At 43.0% G+C, this 10590-nt stretch overlaps 3 protein-coding genes across 3 annotated transcripts; 2 read left to right on the top strand and 1 right to left on the bottom strand.

Moving 5' to 3' along the window:
• Positions 1–1525: 1525 nt before the first annotated feature.
• Positions 1526–2557, top strand: homezb (homeobox and leucine zipper encoding b). The gene has a single exon (XM_062384545.1). The coding sequence runs from the start codon at positions 1526–1528 to the stop codon at positions 2555–2557; it is 1032 nt and encodes a 343-aa protein (XP_062240529.1).
• A 241-nt stretch (positions 2558–2798) lies between these two features.
• cideb (cell death inducing DFFA like effector b) lies at positions 2799–5274 on the bottom strand. Its single transcript, XM_062383721.1, has 5 exons — positions 5125–5274; positions 4887–5001; positions 4473–4631; positions 4162–4352; positions 2799–3446 (listed from the first exon to the last, which is right to left on the bottom strand). Exons 1-5 carry the CDS (start codon positions 5148–5150, stop codon positions 3308–3310), a joined length of 630 nt encoding a protein of 209 aa, XP_062239705.1. The 5' UTR covers positions 5151–5274; the 3' UTR covers positions 2799–3307.
• Positions 5275–6083: 809 nt separating this feature from the next.
• tinf2 (TERF1 (TRF1)-interacting nuclear factor 2) lies at positions 6084–10590 on the top strand. The gene is made up of 10 exons (XM_062383686.1): positions 6084–6431; positions 6936–7138; positions 7228–7338; positions 7423–7518; positions 7607–7717; positions 7952–8075; positions 8185–9010; positions 9551–9606; positions 9697–9776; positions 9976–10590. Exons 1-10 carry the CDS (start codon positions 6404–6406, stop codon positions 10093–10095), a joined length of 1755 nt encoding a protein of 584 aa, XP_062239670.1. The 5' UTR covers positions 6084–6403; the 3' UTR covers positions 10096–10590.

The following is a 10590-nucleotide window of genomic DNA, read 5'->3' as shown; positions in this document are numbered from 1 at the left end:
CTTTGTACTTCATGTATGAGGAGATATTTTATGTTATATAATAAAATATAGTATACTCATAGATAGAAAAACACATAAGAGAAAGAAAGTAAACTCCAAATAATAATACAATAATAATGCTTACAGAACTATTACACGTGTACATGTTGACTCCATGAGGAGATGTTTCCCCTCTTTTCCCAGCTTCATTTATAAATCCTATCATCTCAGTAAATACCAGTGTTCCAGTCTGGTTTGTCTTCTGCACACATGTTGCTCAGATATGATCGTCCCTACACGTGCAGCTCGTCCTACGTGTTTTTAATAGAGAGGAGATTCACTGTTGTTTTGAATCTGCACTGATGGGGACAAATCATCACAGAAGGACGAACCCTGCAGCGATGGCTGAAGCTAATCGAAGCTAATCTTCAAGAAAGCTAAATAAGAAGCTGACAAAAATAATCTCGTTTTTCAAAGGTAAGATCTCTCACTTCCTCATAGTTTTCTAATCTTCTTCATACTGTCACAGGGAAGATGAACACCTTGAGTTAGCTAAGTTCACCATGCTAGCTACTTAGCGAGCTAATTGGTGCTAAACTGATGTTTTCCCAATAAACAACGTAAGATAATTAAGTGGTTAGTTATTGTAATAGTAAATTCGGTTTCTGAACTTAACTTAATGGTAACCGAACGTTGAACGTTAGCACCAGTTTGGCTAAAGTTAGCCGGGAACAGTTAGCTTGCTTGCTAGCTAGATACTTAGCCCCCATCAGTTCATTCAAATGGAATCAGATTTAATAATCTATATATCACAACAACATCAAAAGACTCACTCTTCATAGAAAATACTTTTTATTCTTCAAGTTATTTTACTCTGAGGTGTAAGTTTGAATGCAGGACATTAACTTGTAATAGAGTATTTTTATTTAAATATATATGTACCTTTACGTGCAGTCTGGTTACAATAAAGTTTAAATCTATCATTTCTATCTAGCAATTGACACCACCTCTATTAAACAGGTATTTATTCTACATCCTGTTTCTTTGAATAGGGGCTAGGATTAGAATTAAAGCTTTTGTCCCATAAATATAAGTAATTTTATAATGTGATATAGTAAATCAGAGTGTTTATGGACAAATTAACAAGGTAGAAACGTCTAGACACATGTGAAATCAAAGCCAGACAAATCAGATTTATATCAAATCCTCCTCCAATATATAACCATATATGTTAAAGAGACACTGTGTGTACTATAATACAAAATGTATTTAAAAAAAAGTCTCTGAGCTAGCAACTAAATATTTATACAAACCCCAGAAGTGGGAGAAAGAGACTGAGGATGTTTATTGACAAGTTTACGAACATAAGAAGTTGTCAGAGGAAAATAAAACTTTGTTTGATCACTTTTACTTAAACGTCAGTCTCCTGCTGTGAGTACTGGGTGTAGTAACAGATACCAAAAGGCTTTGAGTACAACTTTTCCTCCTAAATGCGTGGATGACATTAACCGCTTCTGTTTGTATGCTGTTGACAGGAGTCGGTACCATGGACGGAGGGCTTCCCGGGCTCAGGCAGAACACACCTGGTGCTGGTGGTGTGACACAAGAAATAAAGGTCGCCCCGGAGCCTTTCAACATGAACCAAAACCCTGCAGTGGTTCTGCCCCTGCTCTCTGAGAATCAGATGCTTGTGTGGGTGCACCTGAACCAGATCGACCTACAGCTGGACGGTGTAGCAGAGCTCGACAAGGCCTTTGACGTCTTCCCGTATCTAACACAGAAAGAGACCGCTGTGCTGGCGCAGCGCTGCTCCCTGCACCCAGACCAGGTGAAGGAGTGGTTCATGGCACAGAGGCTCCGCTATGGCATTAGCTGGGACTGCGAAGACATCCAAGAGGTTCAGAGGAAGTTCAGTCAGATTCGGGGAAAGAAAGAGCTGCAAACCCAAACTACCCAAAACAAGATGCGGGAAGAGGTAAAAGAGGAGACAAGCGAGAAGAAGGAACAGAAGAGAGGGGTAAAACAATCTAGAAGGAAGAAGGCGGGAAAGGTCCTGGAGAGCTCTAAACCAGGAGGAAATGGGAGGGCTATTGAGCGACTGGAGAGTCAAATGATGCAGGAGCTACCAAAGAACAAAGGGGAGGATAGTGAAGTGGAGACTCCTGTGGACGTCAGAGAGAATACTCAGAAAAGGCGCAAAAGGAATGCCGTGACAAACAAGATTGAAGAGACGATGGAAGACGATGACGGTGTCCCGGAGAGAGACAGAGAGGGCGAGTCAGAGACAACATGTTTAACTAGAGAGAAGAGGGCCACGCTGCGGTTGGCTTTCTCTGCCTGCCAGTATCCAAACGGAAGTGAGTACGAACACCTGGTGAGGACGATCTGCATCCCTCGGCAAACGTTGGTGCAGTGGTTCAGCGACACACGCTATTACATAAAGAAGGTAAAGCCACGCTGGATGAAGCAGGAGCAGCACAGCCAGGCGGTGGCCAACATCAGGTACCGGCAGTGCCTGAAGGAGCTGGCCAAGGAGCAGCTGAGACCAAGGAAACGCAACTTCGAAGAGGAAGCTTGAGAGGAAGTAGAAAATGTGAGATCAGATAAGAAATGATGCCTCAACCGGAAGAGGAACGAGGTCGATAACGTATCGGAAGCATCGTCTACTTCGTGATGTTTGATAACCAGTTGCCATGTTGGATGTTGTGAATTGTCCTGATCTTTTATATGGAAGTTATTGTTGTTATACTGTCGTTAGTTGTTGATTAGTGTTGATTAGTAGTTTTATATATATATAGTTATATAGTCGTGTCCCACTGTGATGTGCAGAGGTTTTTATTGTCATTCAAGTTGAAACACTTTCATTGATTGAACACGACTCGTTTTATCATTTTTAAAACATTAACAAAACCAGTTAGTCATCTTTCTTTTAAACTAATTACATGAATGGAGGTGATGTTAACGATATGATAAGAACGATTAACACAGACTGTTAGAGTGGTAATCCCCCGCAATCCAAGTACATAAAGTTGCGCTTAAAGAAAGCTAAGCCTTAAACTCGACAATTGATTGTGAAGGTTTTGCAATTTTGTGTGTTTTATTCTGTATAAAATATACAATTGTTCATCACATTGTATAAAAGTGTCGCTGTGATATTAACTCAAAAGATGGTCAGGTCAGGGTTCTTCTACCCCCCCTCTCAAGATGGATCATTTAATCAATACAGAGAAGCTTACTCGTGAGAAAAAGGACATTTTGATTTTCAGATCAACATCAGACCGAGTTGCTCTACTTCACGTGTAAAAAGAAAAGGTCTGTCCTGGCCCCGTCAGTTCCAGCTGGCCGTGTACTCCCGCTGCGGCTGCCAGAGCTCGGCGCCTTCGATGACGCGGCGGATCATTGATGCGGACGTGATGAGCAGGTGTCCGGCGGCCTGGAGGAGGGCGGAGGCCACACGCAGGGCTTCTCTGAAAAACAGGACAGAGAACAGGGGTCATCAAAAACAGTTTTCTCCTCTAACCACCCAGGTCAAGCATCATTCCATCCCTTCCCTGACAGCCAGCTGCTCTCAGTTTGGACGTGGGACCGGATTTCAAAACTCTTACCGTCTTTTCACATCTTCTCAGTGAGAAAACTGTGGTACTTCAAATATAGAGTTCAATTTTTGAAAAGGTTCTTTGTTACTTGATAATCTACTTCAGAGAGAAATATTGTACTTCATGCTCCAGTGTATTCATTTGGCAGATGTTGTACTACCACTACCCTTAACAGTAAAAGACAAAGAACATATTATATCATATAATGTGATGCCAACGTTTTTTGGGGGCTTGTGGCTCTTGACAAACAAAGTTGTTAGCAGTTGCAACAAGGGATTATTAACCTCTGACCTTTTAAACATATATTAATAATCCTCTAAGGTTTAAAGAGGTATAATTATTATTATTTAATAGTTCATGATGAGACATGAAAATATAAATTTGTGTCACAGAACATTGTTGGACTCAATGACTTGGTCTTTGATCCAAATCTATATAAAATAGTTTAAAGTAGCTCCACTTCCTCCAGCTACAACTTTGATACGTTTTTGAATGAAGAACTTTTTATTCATTGAGTGTTGGTACATATCCTTAAATAGCATCTGCCAACTTGAGAGGATGTTGCTTATTTGCTTGGACACCTCACCTGAGGATCTTCTTGGGCCCCAGACACTGGAAGTCGGCGCTCACAGAGTAAAGCCCCTGAAACGTGGCCTTCACACTCAGCGAGCCAAACATGTCCTTAGGGCTCATCTTGTAAAGGTCGAAGGTGACACGCGCAATGTCTCTCCCGGTCCGAGGCTTGTTGTTGTCGTGAGATTTGGGCACGACTGCACCCTGGAAGGAATCAACAACAAAGGGCACATATATTCAATAATTGTGATCTTCTGACATCTTAAATCTGTTAAAGGAACTTTGTAATAACATGAAAAAACATGTCGGCTTGGTCACACGTACTGACTGAGATCTCCACGTCTGTCCGGGCTCCAGGGCCATGAGCATTGTGTTGTCGGGCAGTGTCATGAGGAACTCGTCGGTGTCCACCTCTGTGCCGTCCTCCTCACAAACCAGGGACAGAGACACTGCAGAGAGGGACAGCAGCAGCGCCTGGTACACCTACAGCACAGGTACAACTTCCTGTTACACCCTGAAAGCAGCGTTCATGTCGTAAAAGGCACTTGTCTTGATTGTAATTTCACTCACACAGCAGTTGTGTTATATGTCGAACAGAAACTATCGCAATGACGTGGATTTTAAGGTTAATTGTCATGCTTAAAGACTACAGAATCATGTTTCTTTTTTTGAGTTGTGGGTTTAGTTTGGTTCGATTTAGGCCCGATGTATCTGATTTCTCTCCATTGTCACACTCACCCGTTCTTTCAGCTCCTCCAGGGTCCCAGCTGTGATGCCCTTCCTGGTCGCTCTGTTGTGACAACACACTCTGAAGGGTCTCTGCGTCGGGGACCACACTCGCTTGGTCACTGACCTGGGGTCAGACAAAACATAAACGGTCGGATCTACATTCAATCATGATTATTTGACTCTGGGTTCAAGCCAAAGGAAACAAATTCACTGAATATCAACAGAACAAAACGAATTGTTCACTCACTTGATGAATGAGGAAGTGCCTTCCATTCTGGTCGATGTGTTGTTGTCGCTCCCCACAGCGTGATTGTTGTGTAGGATGTTTGGTGGGAGATTTTGTGTTTGACCCAGTAAGTGGACTTTGCTCCGAACCTGGTGATTACTCAGATACAGAACAGCAGGGGGCAAGGTGCATCTGGTCGAAGTGGGCATGTGGTGGGTGTGTGTCAGTGTGTGTGTGTGTGTGTGTGACTGAAAGACATTTTTTAGGCTTGTTTACAGCTACAGCACAACTGATAGCAGATGTTTGAGGTTGATATCGATACCTGACAATTAAACACCCACATTCGGACCATACAAACTATTTTCTATAGACTGTTGATCATGAATGAAATTAATTGTCCTATGTTGATCGTTTATAAATGCTTTGATTACTTCAATCACTGGAAAAATTTGAAATCATAAAAAAAAACTTAAATTCATCATAAATAAGGACAATTCATTTATACAGATTAATACATTGTAAACCCGGGGCCACTGGTAATTCAGTGCTGTGTTTAAAGGATACAGATTTTGTAATTAATAATTTTGAATATTTTGTGTTAGTTTTAGGAGCATTATATGTCTATAAACTTAAATGGACACCTGCCAACATTATTTATTTCATATCCATAAGTTCCTTAAAAAGTCAGATATTCCTCTCAACCGTCTCTTTTGTTTCTCATCATATTTTCTGTTTATCCTATTTCTCCTTTCAAAAACAACAAGCTAAACACAATTTGCAAAAGCAGTTAAACTGACGTCAGTGCAGGAAACGGCTCTACGTCATGTCCTGAGAATAAAAAAAAACAGTGGGAGCGCTTGTGTGAAGTGATGTTGTGCTCGCGCGGGGGCGGGGTCTCCACCATTTGAGCCTGTGTGCTTCTCGCACAGTCCCGGAAGCACCGCCCGGCCAAGGACACGCCAGGTGAAGACGTGTAAGCGCTCCCTGAGATGTGACTGAAGGCGGGAGGGAGAAGCAGAAGTTTCCTCGGTAGCGTTGTTTTTCAGCGCGGAAACAACAACAACAATAACAACAGTCGCGATAACATGATACAAAGTGACCGGTCGGCTCCGGAGCGACTGAACATCTCAGCGGCGACTCGGTGACAACTCCCCCCCGGTGCCACTGTCGGTTTCCCGTCGCGGTTCGTCGCTTCTTACGCTGACTAGCGGAGCGAGTTGTCCCAAGCTGCTAAGCTAACGTCGGGTTCCACGTCAGGTGTTAGGGGATATCACTGGTTTTAACAGATTTTAACAGCGGGATGGCCACGAGGAAACCTAAAGATACTGGTGAGAGTGGAAATGGTTCGATGTTCACTATTTAAACTGGGAATCAAGACAAGCAGAGGAGCGTTAGATCCGCCAGGGTGCTAAACAGCTGGTGTTGAGACTCCTGCGTCAGTCAGTTAGTTGGTCAGTTAATGAATCAATTAGTTAGTTAGTTGGTTATATAAACGTCCACCTCAGTCCCAGCACGTCCCAGCACCACTGACTGGGTCCCTGTGTGTTCTGGATGAAGCAGAATCCTTCAACCAGACCTGGGTGACACATCCAAAATAATAATTAATCATATGAATGCAGCTAAAGGTAAAATAAATGTGAGTTTAAAATCAAAGACACCAACATCATTTAAAAAGAATGGCTAAAGAAAAATATTTAAAAGATCTAAGTAAGTCATTTTATGGGAAACCCTAACAATTGGATGTTGGGCTGTTTAATGGATCTAGGTTAGTTTGTTATTGTATCCGCAGTGAGTGGACTCAGTTGTGTGTTTGTGTTTTGTCTCGGACACAGATGTCAGCCTCCCCTTCGCTGCCCTCCAGCTCCTCGCCCCCCCGGTGCGCCTGGTGTCCGCGGCCTTCTGGAAGGTGCTGAAGCAGCGGGATGTGATGCAGTACGGCACCGTGGAGGAGTTTGTGACCCTGGCCTGTGACACTGTCCCCGGGCTGCTCACCGTGAGGCACCAGGGCAAGCTGACGCTGGGGCTGAGAGGACGGGTGAGAAACCACCACTTTTAATCTGACAGCCTCTCTCTTTCTTTAATACATACCTTTAATACATACTCCTCCTCCACCTTCTTTCTCAGCTGATCTTAGAGCTTCTTCGTGGACAAGAACCTGATGTGATGCTGATTGAGCTCCACATGAAAAGGATCCGTGCTCCGGCCGCCCCTTCGTCCTCCTTGGCTGCTGCGGTGGTAAATGAAATCCAATTTTGTAATAATAATGTTAAAAACTAAATTGTTTTATACACAAAGCATTCTCTCTCTTCTGTTTCCCAGAGGAAGGACGTCAAAATCGCTAGAACAGTCGAAAGCTTCCATTCATTTGTAAACACGCTGCTGACAGACCCGGCAGAGAGAGACCAGTTCTTCAAGGTGAGTCCACATGGAGCTCGTGACTTTCATCTCCGCTCAGTCAATGTTCACAGGAATGTCCGACAACTTCCACTCTTTCTTCTGACAGGAGGAGTTTCCTCTGGAGTACGGTCCAAAGTTTGACGAGGAGCTGGAGAAGCTGCTCTGGGAGTTTTTGATTCGACTGGACCAGTTGCTGCCAGTTCCCAACCTAGCTCAGGTGTGCACGACAGCATCAACCCTGCTTTCGTTGCAGATAAAACTTTATTTATTGCTCTTTCATGGCAGTTTTTAAACTTCTTAAAAGGTTCAACTTAGACCAGTCTATGTCTCAAACAAATGGTGATAGTTTAAGAGTTTGAACTGATAAAGATGAGAGCCAACTGGTCTTATCCTACTTTGAAATGAAGTTGTTTTAGGGGAACTGTAATATCTTTATTTAATTTGCCTCCAGACTGTGTCGTGGCTCAGTGATTCCCCCCCGGTCCTGGAGGAGTGCGCCCGGTCAGCCACCCAGCCGCAGCTCCTCAACATTCTGCTTCACCATCAAACCTGTCTTGGTCATCTTGAGCCCGCAGGTAGAGTGAGATTGTTTTCTCCTGGAATGACTCTGACAGCAAGACTTTCATTTCAATTATCCATCTCCAATCATCTCAGTTGTTCATTGTGTTGTTGTTTTTTTTGCAGCATCTCTCCCTCCAAACATGGGAGACTCCATCCTGGATTCACTTTCTCTGCCACCGTCTGGAAGAGTGGCTTCAAATCAAGGAGGAGCCAAAGCGTCTGCAGATAATCAGTCTGGGAAAGGCAAGACACCATTTATAAAACCTGTAATTGGACTCATATCCAACGAAGACGTACCGGTCATGGTCCTGGCAAGCAAACGGGCACTTAGAGACGACAAGCCAGCCGCCTCAAAAGATGCAACAAACAAACACTTAAAATTCACTGTGGTAAAAGAAAGACAACAACCCAATGATAAAGGGAGGGAGGGTGAAGAACAGCTGGAGGGGGAGAGGGATGTCTCCAACAGCAGCAGAGGAACGAAACGCAAACAACCTGACAACAGACAAAGTGAATTCGACGAGGAAGAGGAAGAGGAGGAGGAGGAAGACGACGACGTCGCAGGCATGACGAAATCTGGGAAGAGGAAGTTGAGCAGAGTCAGGCAGGGAAGCGGTGACCAGAGAACAAGTGAGAGTGAAGAAGAGCAGCTAAACGGGGCAGCAGTGGCAGTGAGCATGACCCGGCTGGGCGTCCAGAGTCTCCACCTGCCGGACGATCCGTCCCTCTGCTCCCTGTTCGAGTGCTGTCTGAGAAAACAACCCAGAATTATCATCAAAAAGCTGCCGGCGGCCTCTGCTGGTGCCAGCAGGATGGGCGGAGGAGGAACATCCTTCCATAAGGAGGAGAATCAGAGGAGGAGGTCACCGGTCAAAGCTCCGTTGCAGAAAAGCAGGAGCTACCAACTGGAAAAGCTGGACTCAGACAGTTCTGGCTTGGATGACAAAGAGTAAGAGACACAGTGCAAAGTATGTCACGGTCTAATGTCGAAGTTTGAAAACCAAGAACTCAGACTCGAGCTGAAACAGTTTCCTAATGTGTTCTGGATATTCTGTAAATAATATTCTCTTTTATTTATAAAATATAAATGAAAACAGAATCTTGTCTGCTGATGTTTAAATTTCACATTAAGGCAAAATTTGTCTTTCTAAGTAGATCTTAGAAGAGAATACACACAGCTTAAAGAGCTGACACTTTTAATGTAGTTTATTATTATTCGGTTAAATCTAAAAACAACGGGAACAACTGATTTCAGTGTTTCTATTCTCATTAGGTTTTTTTTCTCTGTCTCAGTAAGATAGCATTAGTGATTTAAATATGTATGTACACTCTAATGTCCTTACGTCTAATATACAAATAAAAACATCTTTATTATTTAAGTGTTTCCTGTTTGTCTTTAAACTCTAATTATAAATGTTCTGGACAAAGCAAATCAAAGAGTCAGGAGCTTAGAACTCTGTGGTTTAATGATGTTGTTTCTACTTGACAGAAATCATCCTCTGTTGTCGAGTAGCAGCGGCTCCCCTCGCCGACGCACTAACACAGGTGATCTCACAAACTGTAGATTCAGCACGGGGGGGATTATTTTCAATAGCGTAAACAATCAGTCTTAACTGCATTTGCTTTCATGTGTAGAGATGCCGGCCGCTGCAGGAGGAAGTGAAGACTACGTCGCTGACTCTGAGGATGAGGCCACAAAGAACTTCAAAGGGAGGGTGTGTATGATCATAGGGGGAAGTGAATAGAAATATAAAATAAGTAGTACAATAGGGAAAGTAGTAGAGATAATTTACTAAATTAAATCTGACAAGGAAACTCCTGATTTTTAAGATCATGAAAACAATTCTAGAGTAAATTTGAAAATTCAATTTTGCTCTCTCCTCCTCCGTGTTTTCTCCCCACTGTCTCCCCCAGCTGTTCATGAAGCGCTACTACAAGACCAAGCACGGCACCTACGTTCCCACTCTGAGGGAGTACTGGAAACCAGGGGTGGCTCGGAGGGACTTGCTGTCGCCCGCCAGTAAACGCAGGTGATGACACCGATCTTCACCACCAGGTCTGGTGAACGCCAGGATCTGGACTTTCTGACGGAGCAACCAGTTACTTAAAGTAATCTTGAGTTATGCTGTGCTTGTTTTGAACTTCAATACTTAATATGTCATCATGGAGAAAGAGCCCTGACATGGCATTGACACCGATTATGGACAATGTCATGCAAATATTAGTTTTTCATATTTCAGACCATTATTGTACAGTTAATGTGTAAATATATATATTGGGCAATATCTATTATTTCTGTAACAAATAACATTTTTATACATTTCACACATGTGTATGTCACATGTTATGCTAATAAAGATGTATTGAAATTGGAAAAATGTGTACCTTTGTACAAACCTTGCTCAACTATGTTAGTCAGTTGTGTGTATACATATGTGTGTGTGTATGTGTTTTCTGATGAAAGATGAATTGTTAAATGTATTTATTTAGAAATTGAAAAGAAGTTCATCAAATAAACTGAAAAGATGA

Source organism: Platichthys flesus, chromosome 24, assembly GCF_949316205.1.
Source record: "Platichthys flesus chromosome 24, fPlaFle2.1, whole genome shotgun sequence".
Classification (NCBI taxonomy): Eukaryota; Metazoa; Chordata; class Actinopteri; order Pleuronectiformes; family Pleuronectidae; genus Platichthys; species Platichthys flesus.
The sequence above is the reverse complement of the archived record's forward strand: the minus strand, read 5'-3'. Positions and strand labels throughout refer to the sequence as shown.

Excerpts from the sequence above, each read along its gene's own strand:
- homezb (XM_062384545.1), top strand. The coding sequence starts at position 1,526 with ATGGACGGAGGGCTTCCCGGGCTCAGGCAGAACACACCTGGTGCTGGT.
- tinf2 (XM_062383686.1), top strand. The coding sequence starts at position 6,404 with ATGGCCACGAGGAAACCTAAAGATACTG. Across the intron at positions 7,718-7,951 it reads CAGTTCCCAACCTAGCTCAG|ACTGTGTCGTGGCTCAGTGA; the intron begins GTGTGCACGACA and ends ATTTGCCTCCAG. Across the intron at positions 8,076-8,184 it reads TGGTCATCTTGAGCCCGCAG|CATCTCTCCCTCCAAACATG; the intron begins GTAGAGTGAGAT and ends TTTTTTTTGCAG.
- cideb (XM_062383721.1), bottom strand. The coding sequence starts at position 5,150 with ATGGAAGGCACTTCCTCATTCATCAA. Across the intron at positions 5,002-5,124 it reads GGCACTTCCTCATTCATCAA|GTCAGTGACCAAGCGAGTGT; the intron begins GTGAGTGAACAA and ends GTCTGACCCCAG. Across the intron at positions 4,353-4,472 it reads AGACGTGGAGATCTCAGTCA|GGTGCAGTCGTGCCCAAATC; the intron begins GTACGTGTGACC and ends GATTCCTTCCAG.